This window comes from Pelophylax lessonae, assembly GCF_965119305.1.
Source record: "Pelophylax lessonae genome assembly, chromosome: 2".
Classification (NCBI taxonomy): Eukaryota; Metazoa; Chordata; class Amphibia; order Anura; family Ranidae; genus Pelophylax; species Pelophylax lessonae.
In genome coordinates this window covers 42716680-42744581 of record NC_138769.1, presented here as the reverse complement: position 1 = coordinate 42744581, position 27902 = coordinate 42716680, and the positions used below count along the sequence as shown (strand labels likewise).

Here is a 27902-nt window from a genome sequence, read left to right as displayed (position 1 = left end):
CCACATGCCCCTTCCCCGGAATTCTCTGTCAAGATCAATGGAACAACTATCAGTCCTTCCACACATGCCAGGGTGCTAGGGGTAACCCTGGACTCTGCACTGTCCTTTCAGACTCACATCCAATCCCTGTCCAAATCACATCCAATCCCTGCCTTAACCTCCGCAACATCGCTAGAATACGGCTCTTTTTAACCAATGACACCACCAAGCTTTTAATTCACGCCCTGGTTATCTCTCGCCTCGACTATTGCAACTCCCTCCTCATCGGATTACCCTTACATAGATTATCCCCCCTTCAATCCATAATGAATGCTGCTGCAAGACTTATACACCTTAGCAACCGTTCAGTGTCCTCCATCCCTCTCTGCCAATCCCTTCATTGGCTTCCACTCACCCAACGAATAAAATTCAAAGTGCTAACAATAGTTTACAAAGCCATCCACAACTCTGCCCCCAGCTACATCACTAACCTGATCCCAAAATATCAACCAAGCCGCTCTCTTCGGTCCTCCCAAGACCTCCTGCTCTCTAGCTCCCTTGTCACCTCTTCCCATGCTCGCCCCCAGGATTTCTCCAGAGCTTCTCCCATTCTTTGGAACTCTCTACCCCAATCTGTCCGACTGTCCCCTAATCTATCCATCTTTAGACGATCCCTGAAAACCCTTCTCTTTAAAGAAGCCTACCCGGCTACTAACTAATAACACTGTTTCACTTGCACCATCAGCTCATCCCCCACAGCTATTGCCTTTTGTATCAATTGACCCTCCCTTTTAGATTGTAAGCTCTAACGAGCAGGGCCTTCTGATTCCTTTTGTTCCAAATTGTAGTGTAACTGTAATGTCTGCCTTCATTTTCTAAAGCGCTGCGCAAACTGTTGGCGCTATATAAATCCTGTATAATAATAATAATAATAATAATGTTTGTTTTGAATTATGCTGTTTTTGATGCTTGCACTTGTGTGAAGAAAATTGCAAGAATAAACCATAGACTGTTGTTTTCAACTACTCCTCGGCTATCTCTCTGTGTAACGAACCCCCCCAAGGGGTCACCCTCTCTCGCTACCGAGCTAACCCCTCACAATATATATATATATATATATATATATATATATATATATATATATATATATATATTCATATATAACTACAACCTGTACACAAATACAAGTTGTGCAACACCTGAGTACACATTGATAACATTATTCGTTACTCAAGTCAAGAGCAGTAGCATCTACCTCTAGAAACACAAACAGGCAATCATTCCCCTTAGCCCTTCCACTGCCATGGACGAATGTATTGAGCCAGTGGCAGCAGAGTAGATTTACTCAATAGACCTAGAATTATTGCTCAACATGGTGATATGTAACGTATAGCCCGTATTAGATCCCTGATGTCCCCCCTGCACTCCACTATTAGATCCCTGATGTCCCCCCTGCACTCCACTATTAGTCCCCTGATGTCTCCCCGGCATGCCACTATTACACTCCTGATGTCTCCCCTGCACTCCAATATTAGACCTCTGATGTCTCCCATTTTTCCTGCACTCCACTATTAGACGTTTGATGTCCCCCCTGCGATCCACTATTAGCCTTCTGATGTCTCCCCTGCACTCGACTATTAGCCCTCTGATGTATCCCCTGCACTCCACTATGAGACCTCTAGTGTCTCCCCTGCACTCCACTATGATAGATGTGATGTCTCCCCTGCACTCCACTATTAGATTTCTGATGTTTCCCCTGCACTCCACTATGAGACCTCTAGTGTCTCCCCTGCACTCCACTATGATAGCTCTGATGTCTCCCCTGCACTCCAATAATGAACCTCTGATGTCTTTCCTGCACTAGAAGACCTATGATGTCTCCCTTGCACTCCCCTATTAGACCCCTAATGTCCCCCCTGCACTTCACTAATAGACATCCGACCTCCTCTATTAGACCCCTGATGTCTCTCCTGCATTTCACTAATAGATATCTGACCTCATCTATTAGACCCCTGATGTCTCCCCTTCACTTCACTAATAGATATCTGACCTCATCTATTAGACCCCTGATGTCTCCCCTGCACTCATAGCTGTTACAGCAGACAAGGCATCACCCCCCAATCCCACCTGCAAGCCCAGGACCCACATGGTGGGTGTCACCCAGTAGAAGGGAGGGAGACCAGTGAACATCCATTAACTGATCTCCCCTACCTAGTAAAATCCCAGAGATGAAGTGGCATTAGGTCACTTCCTGGTTTAGCTGTCATTTTCCCCGGCTGCTGTGGTCAGGGAAAAAGCGAATGGATCACAAGCTGTACTGAATTAGCTTCAGTGGAGTGCAAGGAAGACATCAGGGGTCAAATAGACCCATAATGTCTCATTAAAGAGAGCCTGTCACAGTAAGCATGCTAGCACAATGGGGGCTATTGGTCCCCTATGTGATACCAATAAAGTATGTTGAAAATAATTACAGATAATCTTTCAACTCTTTTCTATTTCCCTCCCCTTCTTTTCCCCGTCTCCCCCCCCCCTTTTCTTTCTCTTTTTCCTTTTTTTTTTTTGGGGGGGGTTGATTTGTGTTATTTAGAAATAGGGATGATAGGGTGAGAAGAACACATCCGAAGTTAACTGTGTAATGAACAGACTGATAAAGGATTATATTTGAATATATGTTCTGTTGGTTGGATTTCAGTTGTACTGTCTCACCCAGAAATATTAATAAAAATGATATTTGAAAAAAAGAAAATAATTACAAGTAAACCGAAGCACTTAAACCACCCCCAAAATAACCTACATACAAAAACATAATTTGGGCTACACATGATACGTATCAGAATGCCAAGTGATAATTCTGAGCCCATCCATCAACCACTTGCCGACTGCTCACAGTATTTTTACTGCGGCAGTCAGCCCCTCACAGGCAGAGCAACGTAGATCTACGTCGCTAGCCTGTGAGGGTCTCAGGAGCGAGCGCGCCGCCGGGGACGCGCTCCTGCGCTGTCACGGACCCCCCCCCCCGCGCGCTTGTGACCGGCGGACCCGATCGTCCGCCGGTCACTCACGATCGTCGGTGGAGAGGGAGAACAGCAGGCGGCTAGTGTAAACAAGCCGCCTGTCATTCTCCCCGGTGTATGAATGATGATCATACGGTTCTACTATGTAGAACCGTTGATCACTGTTCATACATCTCAAGCCACAGCCAATCACAGTTAGAATCATGCCCCTAGGGACACACATAGCCCCTCCCTCTCAAAAAAAAGTTAACCCCTTCACTGCCAGTGTAATTTTACAGTAACAGTGCATATATATAGCACTGATTACTGTAGAAATGTCACTGGTAACCCAAAAAGTGTCAAAAATGTGAGTCAAGGGTCCGATCTGTCCGCCGCAATGTCGCAGTCCCACAAAAAAAAACGCAGATCGCCGCCATTACGCGTTAAAAAAAAAACAACAAAAATGACAAAAATCTTTCCCTTTGTTAGTAAACGCGATAACTTTTGCGCAAACCAATCAAAATACGCTTTTTGTGATTTTTTTTACCAAACATATGTAGCATAAAACAAATTGGCTGAAAATGTTAAAAAATTTTGATTTTTTTGGGGGAATTTTATATAAAAAAATGTGAAAAATATTGTTATTTTTGCAAAATTGACGCTCTTTTTTTGTTAATAGCGCATGATTAAAAAATTGCACAGGTGATCAAATACCGCCAAAAGAAAGCTCTGTTTGTGGGAAAAAAAGGACGCCAAATTCGTTTAGGTACAGCGTCGCACGACCGCGCAATTGTCCGTTAAAGTCACGCAGTGCCGAATCGCAAAATAGGCCCTGGTCAGGAAGGGGGTAAAATCTTCCGGGGTGTAAGTGGTTAACTGATGACCTGTAAAAGCTTTTATGTTGTGCAAGGCATTTTGATATTTGTATAACTCTTTCTAAAAGCCAACCACCACTTGTATCAGGACTGAGGGCTTCTGAGAGGAATATTAAATCAGGGTGCTGTAATAATTTCAGGAAGTTACGTACGGCACCCTGCCAGCCCTACCCAACAGCCATGATCTGGCTGAATTCTATAGCGAAGCACAGAGATACATTGATGACACCACTGAGCCATAAAAGAAGGTATGGAATGGAAAAAGAGAATGATTTTATGTAAATATGTCATTAGCATGTTATTATGGGGGGGGGGGGGGGGGACCGGGCAAAATATAAACAGACTAAACTTCAGATTTTGATGATAAAATTTACATCTACTTTAACCGCTTACTGACCATATAACTTACTTATACGGCGGCAAGGCGGCTCAACTGCGCCAGATCATTTCCAGCTATAAATTGCTGATTCCCGCCTTTACTAGTATATAAAAAAAATTCCAGTATATATCCCATAGTTTGTAGACACTATAACTTTTGGCAAAGCAATCGATATACGCTTATTGGGATTTTTTTTTTTTTTTACCAAAAATATGTAGCAGAATACATGTTGGCCTAAATTAATCAAGAAATTTGTTTTTTTTTTTTTTAATGGGTGTGTTTTATAGCAAGTAAAAAAAAAAATTTTTTATTTTTGTTTATAGCGCAAAAGGACATACAAAAGGACATACATTTTGTTTTGGTACAGTGTTGTAGGACCACGCAATTGTCAGTTAAAGTAATGCAGTGCCTTATCACAAAAAATGGCCTGGTCATGATGGGGGGTCTGATCCTTCAGAACGCATGAGCCAGTGATGTCATTGGCTGCATGTAATGTAAAATGGTGCCCATTTAGGAGATATTTACACTACCTATAGGTTAACCACTTTACCGCTGCTCAATAGAGCTCTACTGCGGCAAAGTGGCTCTTGTAGGTCTAATGACATAGACCTACGTCGCCAGACACTCCCCCTATCTCGGCGGCGCGTGCGCGCCACCGGAGGCTCGCTCCCGCTGTATTCAGTCACAGCGGGAGTCGGGCCAGGGGAGGAGCAGCGGCGGGGAATCGAGTGTGGAGATCCGCCCGCTTGTGGATCTCCTAAGTGACAGGCAGGGTCAGATTGCAGGGTTCAGCATAGCTGAACCTGCGATCTGTCCCTGTGTCACTCAGTCACCTCCCCCCACACACGTCAGTAAGCACCAGGCATACATTAACCCCTCCCTCTCCAATAAAATTAACCCCTTCCCTGCCAGTGTCATTTTTGCAGTAACAGTGCATATTTATAGCACTGATTACTGTAGTAATGTCACTGGTACCCCCAAAAGTGTCAAAAATGTCAGTCCGATCTGTCCGCCGCAATGTTGCAGTCCCGCAAAAAAAAACGCAGATCGCCGCCATTACGCATTAAAAAAAAAAAACACCAAAAATGACAGAAATCTTTCCCTTAGTTAGTAAACGCAATAACTTTTGCGCAAACCAATCAAAATACGCTTATTGCGATTTTGTTTTACCAAAAATATGTAGCAGAAAACAAATTGGCCTAAAATGATAAAAAATTTTGATTTTTAAATTTTTTTGGGGGGGAATTTCATATAAAAAAATGTGAAAAATATTGTTATTTTTTCAAAATTGTCGCTCTTTTTCTGTTTATAGCGCAAAAAGTAAAAATCACACAGGGGATCAAATACCACCAAAAGAAAGCTCTGTTTGTGGGGAAAAAAGGATGTAAATTTCGTACGGCGTTGTATGACCGTGCAATTGTCAGTTAAAGTCGCACAGTGCCGAATCGCAAAAAGTGGCCCAGACGTAAGACAGAAAAATCCTCCGGTGGTAAAGTGGTTAAAGAGGAAGTAAACTTTCTTTACTGACTTTTACCTATAGGTAGTGTAAATATCTCCTAAACGGGCACCATTTTACATTACATGCAGCCAATGACATCACTGGCTCATGCGTTCTGAAGGATCAGCCTCCCAAGCCATTCCCTAAGAGCCCTGTGCCATGAATGTGGCTCCCGAGCGCATGCGCAGGAGTGACATCATCGTAGCTCCTGCCACTCAAAGAGCAGGAACTCCATCAAGCCAGAAACAAGATGAGTAAAGATGGGAGCATTTGCAGCACTGACATCACGGCGCTGGAACAGCTTCATTTTAGGAAGGGGGAGAGATAAAGATACAGTCAATAAATCATCAGCAAAATAATTCATTATCTGGAAGTCCATTTACCAAGTCCTTGACTCAGAGGCATAACTAGAACCTTCAGGGCCCTGATGCAAGAAACCATGAAGGGCCCCCCAGACCCCTGGCCGGGGCCCTTACCTTCAAGCCCAGGGCTCTTCCCACTAATCCTGGGGCTCTTTACACTGGTTGCATGGCCTTTTATTACGGTCCCACAGCAGGATCCTTTCACAGGTTCTGCAGTGGGCCCCCTTCCTGCAATCTTGTGGGCCCCCTTCCTGCAATCTTGGGGCCTCCCCACAGTGGTGGAATGCCAGGGTCCGGTCGCAAGTGTGACCTTTGCGATCCTGGAAGTTCACCCACTGGTTTTCTACCGGGCCCCCTGGAGCATGGGGCCCGGTAGCGATTGCAACCCCTGCAACCCCTGTAGTTACGCCCTTGCCTTGACTTATGAAATCCCAAAGAACACACTCCGTAGTTGTCTCCTTTCATTTTAACCACTTGCCAACCGCCCGCTGCAGTTTTACTGCGGCAGGCTGGCTCGGCTGTGCAAACTGACGTAATACTACATCGGTCACCAGCGTGCTCCCACCCCCACCAGGCAGTGGGGATGCCGATGTATGGGGCCGGCAGCCGTGATTGCCACCGGCCAGGCGGCCACCCGCAATCGCTCCTCACTGAGAGAGAACACCAGTCAGTTGTTGTAAACACAGCAGACCGTTCTTCTCTCTGAAATGATCACAGAGCGCCTGTGATCCTTCTATATAGGAACACATGTCTCTATGGTCATTTCACAAGCCCACCCCCCCTCCCCCACAGTTAGTAAACACTCCCCTAGGCTCACATTTAACCCTTTGATCACCCCTAGGTTAACCCCTTCCCTGCCAGTGTCATTATTACAGTAACAGTGCATATTTTTAGGACTGATTACTGTAGTAATGTCACTGGTCCCCCCAAAAGGGTCAAAAATGTCAGTTAGGGGTCCAATCTGTCCGCCGCAATGTCGCAGTCCCGCTAAAAATCGCAGATCGCCGCAATTACTAGTAAAAAAATTAATAAATAAAAATGACATAAATCTTTCCCCTAGTTTGTAGAGGCGATAACTTTTGTGCAAACCAATCAAAATACACTTATTGGGATTGTTTTTTTACCACAAATATATAGCAGAATACAAATTGGCCTAAATGGATGAAAAAAAATAGATTTTTAAATTTTTTTTTGGAATGTTATATAGCAGAAAGTGAAAAATATTGTTTTTTTTTTTTTTCTGAATTGTCGCTCCTTTTTTGTTTAGAACGCAAAAAATAAAAATCGCACAGGTGATCAAATACCACCAAAAGAAAGCTCTATTTGTGGGGGGGGGGGGGGGGAGATATCAATTTTATTTGGGTACATCGTCTCATGACTGCGCAGTTGTCAGCTAAACGAATGCAGTGCCGAATCGCAAAAAAATGGCCTGGTCATTAAGGGGGAAAACCTTCCGGTCCAGAAGTGGTTGATGCATAGAATGCATTCAAGTGAAAAACCATGAGACTTTACAACCCCTTTAACCACTTCAATACCAGGCCCTTTCACCCCCTTCCTGCCCAGGCCAATTTTCAGCTTTCAGCGCTATCACACTTTGAATGACAATTGCTACACTGTACCCATATGAAATTTTTATCTTTTTCACACAAATAGCGCTTTTTTTAGTGGTATTTAATCACAGCTGGGTTTTTTTTATCTCTTACTAAAAATAAATAAATAAATAAATTTAAAAAAAGACAGAAAATTAAAAAAAAAAAAAAGTTTTCTTATTTTCTGTCAGTAAATTTAGAAAATAAGTAATTTTTCTCCTTCACTGATGTTCGCTGATGAGGCGGCACTGATGGGCACTGATAGGCACTGATGAGGTGGCACTTATGGGAACTGATGAGGTGGCACTGATGAGGAGGTACTAATATGCCGCACTGATGGGCACTGATAGGTGGCACTGATAGGCGGCTCTAATGAGCACTGATAGGTGCCACTGATGAGCACTGATAGGCGGGACTGATGGGCACTAATAGGTGGCACTGACGGGCGGCACTGATGGACACTGATGGGCAGCACAGATGAGCAGGCACTGACTGGCAGCACTATGGGCGCTGATGGTGTGCACTGTGGGCATTGATGGTGGGCAATGTGGGCGCTGATGGTGGGCAATGTGGGCACTGTTTTTTTTTTTTTTACTTTTCTGTAATCAGTATCAATTATTACCTTTCCTAGACTCCACTTTGAGGAGGAACCGCTGATCGGCTCTCCTCGCCACACACTCTGACAGTGTAAGGTGTGGAGAGACGATAAACAGCACTTCCTTGTTTACATGTGACCGGCTGTGATTGGACACAGCTGATCACATAGGTAAAGAGCCACATCATTGGCTCTTTACCAAGATTGGGGTCGCGCCGTGTCCTAGCAATACGGCGCGGCCACGATTGCTGCACTGCGTTCCCCCGCGGGCGCGCGAGAGAGGCCGATCTGGGGCGCCGTCAGATGACGGCATGCCAGAACGAGAGCCGCACCGATCCGCCGTCATTTGACGGTGGGGGGGCGGCAAGTGGTTAAGGTAAGTTTCACATAATGTGCTAGTATGCAATGCATGCTAGCACATTATGACTTTACCATGCAGAGGCAAACATAAAAAAAAAAAAAAAACATCCAGCAGTTTACAACCACTTTAAGTTAACAACATTATTGATCAATAAACCTCGATAAAGTCATACAGAAAGATAATATGTGACGCTTTTATTTAGGTTTCAGAATTCCTCTTTTGGAAATATTGATAAATCACATTCCATGTTCATAAATAACATAAAGTGTATAAAAACATCTAGTAGCACAATCAGCACCTATCTGGACGTGTAATAAAACTGGCGAGGTAAATAGTGTTTGATAGATGCGCAGAAGAGTCGCACACATCGGTCGGCGCGGGTAACACGCTGGGCAATGGACAGGGCCATACACATTGGATTTATACTGATCAGGTGGAAGGAGATGATGGGATTTCCTTGTTCTCAGGTTCTATCAGGTGCTCTCTATGTCTTCATTAGTCAGACTCCTGTAATGAATATAATGCACAGCTGGGGGGGGGGGGGGCGATCAGCACCTCACTTTATCTTCCTCTCTTCTCTCTGTAGGAATAAAATGAAAAAATGAGTTTACTTTCATAAATATTGGTATCCTCATACCCTATGGGGCTTATGGCTGCTCTCTCTGTAGCAGCTGGCAATCAACTGTGACTGTGTAAGAGATCTATTTAAAAAAAATATGGAAAATGTAAAACAAAATCGCATAGCCATTCATCCAGCGATCCTGCATGTACATTCATTCTGTGCAAGTTTGGCAATAATCAAATGTTTCTGTTGCTAGACACCAATAATGGGACTTATTTTATTTTTGCTGACACCAACTATGGTGCTTATTATCTCACTGACACCAATAATGGGACATCTTTTAATTCTATGCATGCCAAACATGGGGCTTATTATCTCACTGACACCAATAATGGGACATCATTTAATTCTATGCATGCCAAACATGGGGCTTATTATCTCACTCACACCAATGATGGCACTTCTTTTAATTCCACTGACGCCAACCATGGGAGTTAATATCTCACTGACACCAAAGAGGGGACTTCTTTTATTTTCACTGACACCAACAAAGAGGTTTATTATCTCATGGACACCAATGATGGGTCTTGTCTTCTTCTAATTTTACTGACGCCAATCATGGGGCTTATTATCTCACTGACACCAATGATGGGAGTTCTTTTAATTCCACCGACACCAACAATGGGGCTTATTATCTCACTGACACCAATGATAGGGCGTCTTTTAATTCCACCGACACCAACCATGGGGGTTGTTATCTCACTGACACTAATGATGGTTCTTCTTTAATTCCACTGATGCCAGTCATGGGGCTTATTATCTCACTAACACCAATGATGGGACTTCTTTTTAATTTCACTGACGCTAATCATGGGACTTATTATCTCACTGTCACCAATGATGGGACTTCTTTGATTTCCACGAATGCCAACCATGGGGCTTATCATCTCACTGATACCAATGATGGGACTTCTTTCAATTCCACTGACGCCAACAATGGGGCTCATTATCTCACTGACACCAATCATGGGACTTCTTTTAATTCCAAGACTATAATCCTTCCACTTTATAAAACTCTGGTCCGACCGCATCTGGAGTATTCTGTCCAGTTCTGGTCGCCAGTCCTCAGGCGGGATGTGTTGGAGCTGGAGAGAGTCCAGAGAAGGGCAACTAAACTGATTAGGGGATTGGAGGACCTTAATTATGAAGAGCGTCTGCAATCGCTCGATTTATTCTCCCTGGAGAAGAGACGCCTGAGGGGGGACATGATAGCAATTTATAAATATCTCAATGGGGATCTCAGCTTAGAAAAAAAGCTTTTCAGTCTAAAGGATTGCATGAGGACTCGAGGGCATACAATGCGATTAGAGGAGAAGCGATTGTGGAATTCTCTACCACAAGAGGTGGTTTCTGCTGGAAGTATGGTGGCTTTCAAAAGACTCTTAAGCCCCGTACACACGTACCGATGGTCGGCTTACAAATGTTCCTCTTTTCTCCCCGGGATGTCGGTGTCTGCTGAAAAGTGCAAAGACAGCACAAGGACAGCACAAGAATTTTGTCCGCCGACTGCAGAAGTGATGTCATGTAATGGTTAACTTTCCCTGTGTTTTCTATTTTCTGAGCATGCCCAGTCTTGCAAATCTGCGGTCTGTCGGCCGAATTGTGTACTGACAGGCGAACAATCGTCCGTTCTGGTGTCGGCATACAAATATTTTCATGTTTGCACGAAAGACTTTTGTCCGCGGATTGTGCGCAGACATCTGTCGGAGGCACCATACTAACACGCGTACAATCGGCAGATCCTTCGTCCACCGACGTTTGTATGCCGACGATCGGTACGTGTGTACGGGCCTTAAAGCCCCGTACACACACGCAGATCGTCGTCATACAAATGTTCGTCTTTTCTCCCCGGGATGTCGGTGTCTGTTGAAAAGACAGCACAAGGACAGCACAAGAATTTTGTCCGCAGACTTCAGCTGACTGCAGAAGTGATGTCATGTAATGGTTAACTTTCCCTGTGTTTTTCATTTTCTGAGCATGCCCAGTCTTGCAAATCTGCGGTCTGTCGGCTGATTTCTGTACTGACAGGCGAACAATCGTCCGTTCTGGTGTCTGCAGACAAAAATTGTCATGTTTGCAAGAAAGACTCTTGTCCGCGGATTGTGTGCAGACATCTGTCGGAGGCACCATACTAACACGCGTACAATCGGCAGATCTTTCGTCCGCCGACGTTTGTATGACGACGATCTGCGTGTGTGTATGGGGCTTAAGACGTACATCTCAAGGATCAGAACATTCAGGGGTATGTGAGATGATTACAGCTACACACACTACACAGGTTGAACTGGATGGACTATTGTCTTTATTCAACCTCACCTACTATGTAACTATGTAACCAACAATGGGGCTCATAATCTCACTGACACCAACGATGGGGCGTCTTTTAATTCTGCGGACGCCAACCATGGGGGTTATTATCTCACTGACACCAATGATGAAACTTCTTTAATTCCAATGATGCCAACCATGGTGCTTTTTAGCTTACTGATACCAATGATGGGACTTATTTTAATTCCACTGACGCCAGCCATGGGGCTCATTATCTCACTGACACCAATGAGGGGGCTTCTTTTATTTTTGCTGACACCAACAATTGGGCCTATTATCTCACTGAGACCAATGATAGGATTTCTTTTAATTCCACTGACAAAACTCATGGGGCTTATTATCTCACTGACACCAATGAGAGGACTTCTTTTAATTCCACTGATGCCAGCCCTGGGGCTCATTATCTCACTGACACCAATGTTGGGACTTTTTTTTATTTTAACTGACACCAACAATGGGGCTTATGATCTCACTGACATCAGTGATAGGACTTCTTTTAATTTCACTGATGCCAATCATGGGACTTATTATCTCACTGACAACAATTGATGAGACTTCTTTTAAATCCAATGACACTAAACATGGGGGTTATCTCACTGATACCAATGATGAGGCTTCTTTAAATTCCACTGACACCAACCATAGGGCTATTTATCTCACTGACACCAATGATGAGACTTATTTTATTCTCCCTGACACCAACAAAGGGGCTTATTATCTCACTGACACCAATGAGGTGGCTTCTTATATTTTTGCTGACACCAACAATGGGGCTTATTATCTCACTGACACCAATGATGAAACTTCTTTTATTCTCGCTGACACCAACAATGGGGCGTATTATCTCACTGACACCAATGATAACACTTTTTTTTAACTCCACCAACGCCAACCATGGGGCTTATTTTCTCATTGACGTCAATGATAGGACTTCTTTTAATTCCACTGCTTATTATGACACAAAAACTGGTCAGTGGAAAAAAGTTTGAGAAAGGCTCAACTATTTTCTCTAAAAATAGCAAAGCATAGAATAAAAGATAAGTCTTATGTCATGAAGCAACACCCAGTATTATTTTGGATGTTCTCCTGTGGCCTCTTTGCAACCACTTCCTATCTACATGTATTCCAGCGATGTCTGAATTGGGTTTCCTGTATATTCATATAAAATGGCCCAGGTGAATGGGGTAGCAATGCAGGAGCACAATTGGGAGACAGGACCAGAGTGTTGTCACCCTATAACAGGAAGTAACTGAACAAGGATCCTTACGGCAGGATCACCAAGGATTATTTTAAATAAAGTAACAGATTTTCATAGTTTGGAATTACATGAACATGTTAAAACTTCTATGAGATTGTAGAGATTGGGTGTACATCTACTAAGGAATAGAACTCATGTAGACGATGAGATATTTTCTTATTTTCTCCTGCATGCAACAGGGGTCAACTTTGAACACAGATTGGCCATTTATTCAGCACAGGTGAGTCAGCCGGGCCGTTGTTGTCCTGTAATCTCTCCTCCAGAATAAATCTTCACCAGCCCTGCAATCCAAACACTGGCAATCTAATCCTCCTGCCAGTGAGCAAACTGTGCACAAGATTATCTCAGTGTGCAGGTGTTGTACCTGCGTGTGGTGAGCACATAGAGCGATAACCCGTTCCGACAACCCTCCCTTCACACATAAATATTTTCCTTGTCGTCACACCCTGCTCGGGCTCCCCTTTCACCGTCTGCATTCCTGGGCACAATGGCAGCCCATTCTATAAGACAGGTATGGGGACTTTATCCTGGCTATGTCCAGGACTTTTACACCCTACTACTTTGTTAAAGTGTATGTCTGGGGAAAGACAAATATATATATATATATATATATCTATATATATATAGATGTATATAAATATAGATATATATCAATATATATCTATATATATATATACAGGGCTTTTTTTCAGAGAATAGATACAGGTACTCCCCTCTTCAGAGTCCCCCCTTGCCTCCACCCCCTACCCACCTCCGAGCGCTGTCCTTTGGTTCCACCCTCTACCCACCTCCCAATAACCCCCCACCCTGTCAGAGAATGCAGAACCAAGTATCATGTTGTGGTTCTAGGCAATTTGTATAGAATTTGTTAATAACTAGAAAATCAGTAAAAAAAGATCCCCTGGAATCAGCAACAATAGACCCCCCAACAATAGATCCCCCCATCAACAATATATCTTCTCCTGCAACTATAGAAAAAAACAGTAAAATAGATCCCCTGCAATCAGCAAAAATAGACCCCCAACAACAATAGACCCCCAGCAACACTAAATCCTCCCCTGCAACAATTGTTCCCCCTCCAATAAATCCCCCCCTGCAACGATCGCCCCCCCCCAATAAATCCTCCCCTGCAACAAAAGACCCCCCCTTACAACAATAGCCCACAGCAACAATAGTTCCCCCAAGCAACAATAAATCCTCCACTGTAAAAATAGCCCCCCCCCCCACAACAAAATGCCCTCCAGCAACAATAGATTCACCCCAGCAACAATAGATCCCCCGGCAGCCAGCATTGATAGGCCATTCAGCTCACCCCACTGACCCCAGCACCCCCTTTGCCATTGCATACATTCAGACTGGAGGTGCCGGAACTGCGTTCCCCCGCGTTCCCGCTGAAAAAAAGCCCTGTATATATATATATATATATATATATATATATATACAGTATCATATATATATATATACAGTATCTGACAAAAGTGAGTACACCCCTCACATTTTTGTAAATGTTTTATTATATCTTTTCATGTGACAACACTGAAGAAATGACGCTTTGCTACAATGTAAAGTAGTGAGTGTACAGCTTGTATAACAGTGTAAATTTGCTGTCCCTAAAAATAACTCAACACACAGCCATTAATGTCTAAACTGCTGGCAACAAAAGTGAGTACACTCCTAAGTGAAAATGTCCAAATTGGGCCCAATTAGCTATTTTCCCTCCCTGGTGTCATGTGACTTGTTAGTGTTACAAGGTTTCAGGTGTGAACAGGGAGCAGGTGTGTTAAATGTGGTGTTATCGCTCTCACTCTCTCATACTGGTCACTGGAAGTTCAACATGGTACCTCATGGTAAATAACTCTGAGGATCTGAAAAAAAAAATAGAGTTGTTGCTATACATAAAGATGGCCCCTAGGCTATAGGAAGATTGCCAAGACCCTGAAAATGAGCTGCAGCATGGTGGCCAAGACGATACAGGACAGGTTCCATTCGGAACAGGCCTCGCCATGATCGACCAAAGAAGTTGAGTACACGTGCTCAGCGTCATATCCAGAGGTTGTCTTGGGAAATAGATGTATGAGTGCTGCCAGCATTGCTGCAGAGGTTGAAGGGGTGGGGGGTCAGCCTGTCAGTGCTCAGACCACACGCTGCACACTGCATCAAATTGGTCTGCATGGCTGTGGTCCCAGAAGGAAGCCTCTTCTAAAGATGAAGCACAAGAAAGCCCACAAACAGTTTGCTGAAGACAAGCAGACTAAGGACATAGATTACTGGAACCATGTACTGTGGTCTGATGAGACCAAGATACATTTTTTTGGCTCCGATGGTGTCAAGCATGTGTTGCAGCAACTTGGTGAGGAGTACAAAGACAAGTGTGTCTTGCCTACAGTCAAGCATGGTGGTTAGAGTGTCATGGTCCTGGGCTGCATGAGTGCTGCGGGCACTGGGGAGCTACAGTTCATTGAGGGAACCATGAATGCCAACATGTACTGTGACATACTGAAGCAGAGCATGATCCCCTCCCTTCAGAGACTGGGCCACAGGGCAGTATTCCAACATAACGACCCCAAACACACATCCGTATTACCCCTGCCTTGCTAAAGAAGCTGGGGTAAAGGTGATGGACTAGCCATCCTGATGGACTAGCTCCATTCCTAAACCCTGGCTATTGAGCATCTGTGGGGCATCCTCAAATGGAAGGTGGAGGGTTCACTAGGTCTCTAACATCCACCAGCTCCGCAATGTCCTCATGGAGGAGTGGAAGAGGACTCCAGTGGCAACCTGTGAAGCTCTGGTGAACTCCGTGCCCAAAAGGGTTAAGGCAGTGCTGGAAAATAATGGTGGCCACACAAAATATTGGCATTTTGGGCCCAATTTGGACATTTTCACTTAGGGGTGTACTCACTTTTGTTGCCAGCGGTTTAGACATTAATGGCTGTGTGTTGAGTTATTTTGAGGGGACAGCAAATTTACACTGTTATACAAGCTGTACACTGTACATTGCTGTACATTGTAGCAAAGTGTCATTTCTTCAGTGTTGTCACATGAAAAGATATAATAAAATATTTACAAAAATGTGAGGGGTAAAAAAAAAAAAACGGGGGGTGAGGGGGGTACTCACTTTTGTGAGATACTGTATGTGTATATATATACAGTAAAACCTTGGTTTGAGAGTAACTTGGTTTAAGAGCGCTTTGCAAGACAAGCAAAAATTTCAAATAAATTTTGACTTGATATACAAGCGATGTCTTGATATACAAGTAGCCTCAAGTCACAGCTGAGTATAAAAGAGAAGAGAGGCGCCTCTAAATGTAGCACTATGGTTAAATTTAATGAAGGTACAACATTTAGCAACTCATATGGCTGATGATTGGAACAGGCACATCTAAGTATGCAGGCATCAGGGGTAAAGCTGTCCACATAGAACCATCCTCCGCACCGTCATCTACGTCATCCCTTCCATGCTACCCCTCGCTTTCAGATCGCTTTACTGCAGGGTGGTCTTCCCGGTCAGTATTACAGACTGGCAGCCGGCGGTGCAGAAGATGGTCTATGTGGACAGCTTTACCCCGGATGCCTGCATACTTAGATGTGCCTGTTTTATTCATCAACCATGTGAGTTGCTAAATGTTGTACCTTCATTAAATGGAACCATATTGCTACACTTAGAAGCGCCTCTCTTCTCTTTGATACCCTGTAGCTCCTGCTGGATTTTGCTTCCAATCCCCTTGTGGAAGCGGCTATTTGTGGATGGACATTTTATGGTTACACCACCTATCGCAATGCTATAATCTTTTTATATGGACTATAAATTGAAGGATTTATGAATAAATAGTTGCGAAACGAATCATCTGAGTTTCCATTATTTCTTATGGGGAAATTCGCTTTGATATAAGAGTGCTTTGGATTACAAGCATGCTTCCGGAACAAATTATGCTCGCAATCCAAGGTTTTACTGTATATATATATATATATAAATATATAATTATACACACACACACTATATTGTCAAAAGCATTGGCCTTTACGTGCACTTAAACTTTAATGGCATCCCAGTCTTAAGGCCTGTACACACGATAAGAAAATCTGAAGGGAAATTTCGTCCGACGACCTATCTGCCGATTTTCGGATTGTTAGTATGGTGCTTTCAACAGCCGACTCCGACTTTTTGGCCGACAAAATCCTGATGTGCAGGCTATAAAATTTTTGTCGTCCATCAAAACAACGTCCGAATTTAGTCTCATTAGTACAGATTTCGACGGAAAAAAGTCTGTAGGGTTCAATATTGAGTTGGCCCACCCCTTTGCAACTTTAACAGCTTCAACTCTTTTGGGAAGGCTGTCCACAAGGTTTAGGAGTGTGTCTATGGGAATGTTTGACCATTCTTTGACCAGAAACACATTTGTGAGGTCAGGCACTGATGTTGGATGAGAAGCCTTGGCTCGTAGTCCGCTCTAATTTATCACAAAGGTGTTTTTTTGGGTTGAGTTCAGGACTCTGTGAAGGCTGGTCAAGTTCCTCCACCCCAAACTCGCTCATCCATGTCTTTATGGACCTTGCTGTGACACATGGGAGGTCAGTTAGTCATAGCTCAAGGAACCAATAGCCACGTCTGGAGGAACAGTAGGGATCCACTGAATCATGGTTGAAAATGGCTGCCATAGATTGATGACCCAGTAAATAAAAACACAAGAAAAAATCCTTTTCAATCATTTAACCAACAATAGGTGCCATGGTGTACTGTGGGAAGGGTAAGTACCCCCTTGCCATCAGAAGCTGGTATTGCCTCCTGTAGCAGAAAGGACTTCTTGCAGGCTTTTTGTATAACTGCCCACCAGTCTTTGAGATTGGCTTAGTGCGATTGTTGACTATTTCTCATTAAGTAGATCTTTGTGGGTTTCCTGCACAAACTGCCCATTTTAAAAACCTCCAAAAAAATTGAATTAGGATTCAAATTAGGGCTTTGACTGGGACTGTCTGTACCCCTCACTTATTTTTGAGCCATTCCTTGGTGGATTTGTTAGTATGCTTCAGATTATTATCATGTTGCAACTTTTGTACAGGTAACCTCATATTCCCATCAAGAATGCTTTGATATGATGCAGAATGTATAGTTGACTCGATGACTTTGAGCTGCTCAGCTATCTTGCAGATTTGGGACAGCAAAGCAACCCATGCCATAACATTTTCACCACCATGCTTCATAGTTGATATGAGGATCTTCTCATGAAATGCAGTCCTCGGTTTGCGCTAAACATGTCTACTGTTACTCTAGCCAAGCAGCTATTTCTTTGATTCATTAGTTCATCGCAAATCAATGCAACAAAAACTTAATGGAGAACTCTTGCCAGGGCTGTATTTTCCAATGGGCATGCCCGGCTGCTGCCCAGAGGCCCCACTTGCCAAGGGGCCCCACATGGATGGTGGCAATTACTGTCCCTGGTGGTCTAGGGCCCCCCCGTTGTCCGCCGACCCGGGCCCCCCCCCCCTTGTTGTCCGCCGGTGGTAGCCGTGGCTCGAGTCTGCACTGCACAGACACTGGTTGCTAAGGCCAGCCCGATTGGCATCTAGCAACCAGTGACGTTAGCAGAGCACAGCGGAGGAGGATCCTCCTCCTCGTCGGCTCGTCCTCCTCTCCTCTCCATCTCCGCGCCTAGAAGACTGGCTCCGCCTCCGCCTCCACCCACCTTCTCCCATGTGCAGCCGTTGTGAAAGGTAAGGCAGCCAGCCCAGCTGCCAGGCTGCTTGATATGATATTCTTTCTTTTTTTTAACTCTCTCCAATCTCCATGGCATGATCGACACAAGAGACAACTACCTGTCCTGGAGGATATACCTTACTATATATTTGTCCCTTTAATATGTATATAGTAAGGTATATCCTCCAGGTAGTTGTCTCTTGTAGTATATATTGGTCCCTGTAATATGTATATAGTAAGGTATATACTCCAGGCAGTAGTTTTACTCTCTTGTAGTATAGTGTTCCCTGTAATGTGTATATAGTCTATATACATATTACAGGGAACACTATATACTACAAGAGAGTACAACTACTGCCTGGAGTATATACCTTACTATATACATATTACAGGGACCAATATATACTACAAGAGACAACTACCTGGAGGATATACCTTACTATATACATATTACATGGAACACTATATACTACAAGAGACTTTTGTAGTATATAGTGTTCCCTGTAATATGTATATAGTAAGGTATATCCTCCAGGTAGTTGTACTCTCTTGTAGTATATATTGGTCCCTGTAATATGTATATAGTAAGGTATATCCTCCAGGTAGTAGTTGTACTCTCTTGTAGTATATAGTGTTCCCTGTAATGTGTATTCTCGTGGGTGATTGTGTAGGCAGGGGGCCCCAGTGCACTGCATTGACCAGGGGCCTATAAGGCTCTTAAGATGGCACTGACTCTTGCTCTAATGTTCTTTTCTGGCAGACGTCCCATGCAGGTAAATTGGTGCAGTCTCTGACTGTAGATGCATGCATGTTGATGCCAACTGTTGGAAAAGTTACCTGCAGATCTGGCAATGATATTTTGGGTTCTAGTTATTGGGACATTTATTTTTTTGCGTCAAAGGTCAGCTCTTGGGTTGAAATTGCTGGGCTGGCCATTCCTGGACAAATTAACAGTGATCTGAAATCTATGACACTTGTAGATCATTTTCCTTAGGATCAATCATTTCAGCGGGATGACAGATTTCAAATAATTTAATCTTTTTAAATCCCTTGCCAGACTCATAGGGATGCACAACCTTCTCCTGAAAGTCTTAAGGTCCGTACAGACGTTTAGAAAATCGTCTGAAAAATACTGCGTTCGAAGCAATCTTAAAATAATCTCATCAGTAGTACAGAGCTTTCGAGAGGCCGATCACGATAGTTTATCTGATATTCGATACCAGATTGTACTATTTTCATTTAATCAGTACAGTTGTCGTTCGAATTTACGTTACGTTATTTGTTAGAAATTTTTATTCTGTCGTACGAGAATTTTCGTAACTTTAGTAAACTCTTTATTTTCGATATAAGACTATCATGCAAAAAAAAAAAAAAAACCTGACGATTATTCCTCTGATAATCTTATCGTGAGTACCAGGTATTAAAGAGCTCTATTGATCTAGGCATAATTACACCACATATGTCAATAGCAAAGAGAACATCAGACCCAAGATGTTTTAGGTTTATTTGTTACAGGTACTTATATTGCGCTGTCAAGTTACGCAGCATTTTACACATAGATATTGAACATTCCCATCAGTCCCTGCCCTCAAGAAGCTTACGATCTAAGATCCCTAACTTACATTCATACTAACACATACAGTGCCTTGAAAAAGTATTAATACCCCTTGAAATTTTCCAAAATTTGTCATGTTACAACCAAAACCATAAAAGCATTTTATTGGGATTTTATGTGATAGACCAACAAAAGTGGAACATAATTGTGAAGTGGAAGGAAAATGATAAAAGGTTTTCCTAATTTTGTTACAAGTAAATATGTGAAACTCGTGGCGTGCATTTGTATTCATCCCCCCCGAGTCAATACTTTGTAGAACCCCCTTTCACTGCAATTAGAGCTGCAAGTCTTTTTGGGGATGTCTCTACCAGGTTTACACATCTAGAGAGTGAAATGTTTGCCCAATCTTCTTTGCAAAATAGCTCAAACTCTGTCAGATTGTGAACGCTGATTTTCAAGTCTTGCCACAGATTCTCAATTTGATTTACGTCTGGACTTTGACTGGGCCATTCTAATACATGAATATTATTTTATCTAAATCCTTCCATTGTATCTCTGGCTGTATGTTTAGGGTCATTGTCCTGCTGGAAGTTAAACCTCCGCCCCAGTCTCAAGTCTTTTGCAGACTCTAACAGGTTTTCTTCTAAGATTGCCCTGTATTTGGCTCCATCCATCTTCCCATCAACTCTGACCAGCTTCCCTGTCCCTGATGAAGAAAAGCATCCCCACAACATGATGCTGCCACCACCATGTTTCACCGTGGGCATGGTGTGTTTAGGGTAATGTGCAGTGTTCATTTTCTGCCACAAATAGCGTTTTACTTTTAGACCAGAAAGTTCATTTTTGGACTCATCTGACCAGAGCTCCTTCTTCCACATGTTTGCTGTGTCCCCCACATGGCTTCTCGCAAACTGCAAATGGGACTTTAATGGGACTTTCTTTCAACAATGGCTGTCTTCTTGCCACTCTACCATAAAGGGCAGATTTGTGGACGTACGACTAATAGTGGTCCTGTGGAAAGATTCTCCCACCTGAGCTGTGGATCTCTGCAGCTCCTTCAGAGTTAGCATGGGTCTCTTGCTTTCTTCTTTGATTAATGCTCTCCTTGTCTGGCCTTTCAGTTTAGGTGGACGGCCATGTCTTGGTAGGTTTGCAGCTGTGCCATACAAATGCACGCCACACTTTTCAGATATTTATTTGTAAAAAATTTTGAAAACCATTTATCATTTTCCTTCCTTTTCACAATTATGTGCCACTTTGTGTTGGTCAATCACATAAAATCCCAATAAAATACATTTAGGTTTTTGGTTGTAACATGACAAAATGTGGAAAATTTCAAGGGGTATGAATACTTTTTCAAGGCACTATACTAGGGCCAATTTAGACAGGAGCCAGTTACCTACCAGTCTTTGGAGTGTGGGAAGAAATCCACTCAGGCACAGGGAGAACATGCAAAATCCCATCAGCCATGGTTGGGATTCGAACCAATGACCCTAGTGCTGCTAGGAGGAAGCGCTAGCCACTGTGCTGCCCACATTTAAATAAAAGACAGGCTCCACCCACATACCTCCTAAGGAGGTTCTATTCATTGGCACCTAATCTGGAACACCGAATTCTAATTTCATGTATTTGGTTGGTGGTTGGTGGGAAAGGGGGATTTATTTTGTTTGTGATAAAACTGCATTTTCATTCATTCAGATTATGAGAATGAAAACACAATGGGGGTTTCACACAACATTCACCCAGTATTCACAGATTTCCTAATTTAATCCAACTAGAAAAATCTATGAATCCTGGGTGAAACTTGTGAGCACACATTTATAAAATGACCCTCATGGCAATTTTATTTGTCATTTCTTCAAATCTATCTCCTTTATCGGTAGGCACTGTTTGGTAGAAGATCTAATGACTGTTCAAATACGTTATATAAGTAACAATTTCCATGGGGTATACCTAATTTTTCAGATGACTGTACACAAATACAGCATATTGTATATATAGTTTAGCTATACCTATTAAAAAGTTTAAGCACAAACCTTTTCAACTTAGATTTTTCCCCTCAATATCTACACCCAGTTTGTCACTTTTGTTATATTACTTTGGGTTGTCCCACTGTTGTCTGTGTAAAGCAGGGGTCTCCAAACTTTCTAAACAAAGGCCCAGTTTACTGTCCTTCTGACTTTAGGGGGGCCAGACTGTGGCCAGTAGGAGTGAACAATGCCTTATTTCTGGTATCAGAGAAAAAGTGTCCCATCGTTGGTATCAGTGGGAGGAATAGTGCCCCATCATTGGTATCAGTGGGAGGAATAGTGCCCCCTCATTGGTATCAGTGGGAGTAATAGTGCCCCATCATTGGTATCAGTGGGAGGAACGGTGCCCCATCATTGGTATCAGTGGGAGGAATAGTGCCCCATTGTTGGTGTCAGTGGTAGGAATAGTGCCCCATCATTGGTATCAGTGGGAGGAATAATGCCCCATTGTTGGTGTCAGTGGTAGGAATAGTTCCCCATTATTGGTATCAGTGGGAGGAATAATGCCCCATTGTTGGCGTCAGTGGTAGGAATAGTTCCCCATCATTGGTATCAGTGGGAGGAATGGTGCCCTATCATTGGTATCAGTGGGAGGAATAGTGCCCCATTGTTGGTGTCAGTGGTAGGAATAGTTCCCCATTATTGGTATCAGTGGGAGGAATAATGCCCCATTGTTGGCGTCAGTGGTAGGAATAGTTCCCCATCATTGGTATCAGTGGGAGGAATGGTGCCCCATCATTGGTATCAGTGGGAGGAATAGTGCCCCATTGTTGGTGTCAGTGGTAGGAATAGTTCCCCATTATTGGTATCAGTGGGAGGAATAGTGCCCCATTGTTGGCGTCAGTGATAGGAATAGTTCCCCATCATTGGTATCAGTAGTAGGAATAGTGCCCCATTGTTGGTGTCAGTGGTAGGAATAGTGCCCCATTGTTGGCGCCAGTGGAATGGAATAGTACCTCATCGTTGGTGTCAGTGAGCCCAAGGTAGAATATACATTGCATATGAAGTCAACAATGCTAGAAAATATCCTAGGGTAGATACCTCCATCTGAGTGTGTATCCAGTCCAGGAAGGATGTGATTCGGGTATACACTCCAGGTTTATATCTCACAGCACAGCCAACACCCCAGCTTGTTGTCCCCATCAACTTCCACACTTTCCTGTCTTCACATGCCAACGGGCCACCACTGTCCCCCTAAAGCAAAAAAGTGATAAGATGAGAGTAAATAGGTATGTCTTTTAACCACTTCCATACAGAGCAGTTACACCCCCTTCCTGCCCAGACCAATTTTCAGCTTTCAGCACTCTCACACTTTGAATGATAATTACTCAGTCATACAACGCTGTACCCAATCAAATTTTTTATCATTTTTTTCACACAAATAGAGCTTTCTTTTGGTAGTATTTAATCACCACTGGGTTTTTTATTTTTTTTGCGATATAAGTGAAAAAAGAGCGAAAATTTTGAAAAAAAAACACATTTTCTTTTAGTTTCTATTATAAAATTTTGCAAATAGGGATTTTTTTTTCATACATTTGGGCCAAAATTTATACTTCTATATATCTTTGGTAAAAATAACCCAAATTTAGTCCGTGTGAAAGTTATAGAATCTACAAGCTATGGTGCCAATCATTGAAAATTGATCACACCTGATGTACCGATGGCCTATCTCATTGCTTGAGGCCCTGAAATGTCAGGACAGTACAAATACCCCCCAAATGAACCCTTTTTGTTAAGTAGACATTCCAGAGTATTTAGTAAGAGGCATGTGAGTTTTTTGAAGTTGTAATTTTTTCCCACAATTCTTGGGAAAATGAAGAAATATTTTTTTTTTTTTTACACAAAATTGTCATAATTACAAGTTATTTCTCACACACAGTATATGCATACTTGCAATTACACCCTAAAATACATTCTGCTACTCCTCCTGAGTATGGCAATACCACATGTGTGAGACTTTTACACAGCCTGGCCACATACAGAGGCCCAACATGCAGGGAGCACCGTCAGGTGTTCTAGGAGCATAAATTACACATATACTGTAATTTCCTAACGACCTATCACACTTTTGAAGGCCCTGGAGCACCAGGACAATGCAATTACCCACAAAATGACCCCATATTGGAAAGCAAACACCCCAATGTATATTCTATGAGGCATAATGAGTCTTTTGAACGTGTCATTTTTTTCCACAAGTTTTTGGAAAATGTGGAAAGAAAATGAAAACGCATTTTTTTTTACACAAAGTTGTCAATTTATAAGATATTTCTAACACATAGCATGAACATAGCAAAAATGACACCCCAAAATACATTCTACTACTCCTCCTGAGTATAGCGATACCACATATGTGGGACTTTGTCACAGCATAGCCAAATACAGAGGCCCAACATGCAAGGAACACCGTCAGGTGTTCTAGGAGCATAAATTACACATATCATTTCATTACAACCAATCACACTTTTGAAGGCCTGGAAGCACCAGGACAATGGAAACCCCCACAAAATGACCCCATTTTGGAAAGCAAACACCCCAACACATAATCCAGGAGGCATGGGCTGCAAATAGGTACTCAGGTACACTGATCGGCTTCAGAAAGGTACTCAGGTACTCTGATGAGCTTCAGAGAGGTACTTGGGTATTCTGATGGGCTAGAGACAGGTACTCGGGTAATCTGATGGGGTGCAGATAGGTACTCGGGCACTCTGAGCCCATCAGAGTATCCGAGTACCTGTCACCAGAGTACCTGATGGGCTGGTGACAGGTACTTGGGTACTCCGATGACAGGTACTTGGGTACTCCGATGAGAGGTACTCGGTTACTCTGATGACAGGTACCCGAGTACCCAAGTACCTGTCATCAGAGTACCCAAGTACCTGTCATCAAAGTACCCGAGTACCTGTCACCAGCCCATCAGAGTACCCGAGTACCTGTCGTCAGAGTACCTGATGGGCTGGTGACAGGTACTCGGGTACTCTGATGGGCTGGTGACAGGTACTTTGATGGGGTAGTGACAGGTTCTCTTTATTGGGGGGGCAATCAGTGTGTATTGGGGTGCACTGTAATCGGTAGCTAGCTGTTACCACAATCTCCTCCTCACACAGGATCAGTGTGTGAGGAGGAGAACACGGTGACAGCTAGTTACCGTGTTCTCTGTTGACATTCTGTGACCGGCTGTGATTGACAGCCGGTCACGTGGTAAAAAGCCAATTTCATTGGCTCTTTACCTAGATCGGGGATGGGCTCTGTCCTAGGGACGAGCCTTGTCCCCGATCGCCGCGCTGCGCACCCCTGGGGGGCCCGCATTGAGGAGAGAACGAGCTGCTCGCGCTGGAGCCGCTCATGTGATCGGCTGTGATTGACACAGCCGATCACGTGGTAAACAGCCATTTTCATTGGCTGTTTACCTTGATCGGGGATGGGCTCAGTCCGAGGGACGAGCCTCATCCCAGATCGGCGCGCAGTAGCGGCGAGACTGGGCCACCGTCATATGACGTCGGCCCGGATCGAGGAGGACTTCCTGCCGCTGACATTTTTCAATGGCGCGGTATGGAAGTGGTTATCAAGCTGGTCTCTCTCTAAATTTAAAGTTGAAAATTTCAATAAACTTGCAATAAAGTCTTTATGGAACTAAAGTGGAACATTATCCTCTCAATCAGCATTGGCTATTTCTAATCCTTATGCTGCTAACATTAGTAAATAGATAGCAAGGCATATTATAATTCTTTGTTTTAAACTTATTTATTTTCAGTTCCTCCCTGGTTTCCAGGCCTAGGCCAAAATGATGAGGAACGTTTTCTCAGCTAATCACACTCTCCTGCCTGAGCTAAGGGCAGATGGATGCCAGGAAGTAAACGCTACATTAATCATCTGCCCTTACTCAGTATGGCCACAGCCAGAAATGCTAGGGGGGTGATTTCTCAGCAAAATAAAGTATGGAGACATGGATGGATGGAGGAGTTGTTTTTATTATTAAAAATTAACTAGCGTTTTTTGGTTTGTGAGGCTCACATACAGCATAGTTTAGCTTTAAGAAAAAAAACACTCCGTTTAAGTGAAGATGATATCCTGAGCCAGCACTTGATATAGTGTTTTACAGGACTTCAAAACATATCTAAAAATTAGGTGCATCTCATCAACCAATACCTAAAACTAATATGTGGATCCCAAATAATACATCAAAAACAGGTAAAAATCCAATATACAAAGTTCCCAAAAATAAAATCAGGTATATGTGCTATACAATAAACCACATTTCAGTGTGAATCAATACATGTAAAGTGCATAAAAACGTGGACTCCACTTCCTATATAATGTGAATCAGTGCACCAATATAAAGAAAAAGGTAACAAAATAAATATTCAAATTTGACAGTCATAAACGTGCAATAGTCAAAGTCCACTAATGCAACAGAAGTGATCAAAATATCATCTATCAGTAGCCTTTGTGCATAATATGTTCAAAGTACACAGAAATCCTCCAAAAACATGCTCTTCCCTTTATACCTGGTGACATACAAACTGCTCACTTTACATATAGGAGGTCTAGAAGTGCTTGTTTGGGTATGTGCATAACATCCCTCTGTAGGTAGGGACAGCCAGACTGAAGCAAACAAACAAAGGGTTAAACCCTCAATGTAACAAGGGCTCAAAGAAGCAAGAAAAAACACAAACAGTGCTCACTGCTGCCTCGGATGTAACAAGAGCTCAAAGAAGAAAGAAAAAACACAAATAGTGCTCACTGCTTCCCTTTATTAAAATGCCATAGCGCCATTAAAACTACTCATATTAAAATCAGATACCACATCAGTGTTAAAGCCACAGTGTATTTATCAAAATGATGCCACAACTGAATAATGCTCTGTAAGGAACATCAGTGGTTGCTTAAACCGATCGTGATATCGTTGTTGAGTTGACAAAAAAAAAAAAAAAAAAATGTGTCTAATGTCAAAGTCTCTAATAACATGCATTGATCTCTAACACAACAGTCTCTTGCAACATAGATCTTTCCCTAACATGACAGTTTTTCTTAACATGCTTCTTCTCAACATGACAATCTTCTGCAACTTACATTAACCTCTAAGGCCGTAGGCACACTGGGCATTTAGCCCCAATGCATGAGATCCCTGAGTTTGGGTAAAAGCATGAGGTACAAACGTACCATCTAGTCCTGCTACTGGCAGCATGTAAAACTCTGAGAGGCTGAAGGCTGCTACGGCTGGATAGGTTTGGACGGAGCCATGAAAAGAAGAGTGCAATGCCCAAACAGATTCCCTACGGAGGTGGACTGACAGTGCTCCTGCTCAGAGTGTCTTCCCAACACTGATGGAATATGGAGGTATAAGGTGAAAAGCCGGAAACTTGTCCTTCCGAAAATGTTACTTTATTACATCAAGTGGAGTGTACAAAGTACAGTGACTTACACATTTCCACAATGAGCCTTAGGCTGGGTTTACACTATTGTGATGACAGACATCGCATGTGATTCACACCGCATTGCTGTGCACAGGGGCAGACTGGCAACTTTCGGCCCAGGGGGCAATTAGAAACCAAAGGCCCATCGTGCAGCGACTCGGCCCCCCCTCCCACTCTCCCTATTCCCGGCCTCCTCTTGACTCCCATTCCAGGCTGAAGCTCGGCTCCAGGTACTCTCTACTCACTGGCCGAATCCGGGTTCCAGACTTGGCCAGCAGGGGGGCAGTTGGGGGGAGCTGGGAAAGCTCGGTGTGGGCTGCCTAGGGGAAGAGAGTCTCTAGTGGGGCATGGAACTGGCCTTTGCTCAGA

The 27902-nt window shown here is 43.3% G+C and overlaps 1 protein-coding gene across 1 annotated transcript in view; it reads right to left on the bottom strand.

The window, feature by feature from the left end:
- Positions 1-9166: 9166 nt before the first annotated feature.
- The window catches only part of TMPRSS3 (transmembrane serine protease 3), a gene marked incomplete at its 5' end in the record, with an annotated part of 134841 nt that continues 116105 nt past the window's right edge, over positions 9167-27902 (bottom strand). Inside the window, 2 exon segments of the mRNA XM_082245783.1 lie at positions 9167-9211; positions 23161-23313. Coding sequence (XP_082101909.1) covers positions 9188-9211; positions 23161-23313 — 177 coding nt within the window. The 3' untranslated portion in view covers positions 9167-9187.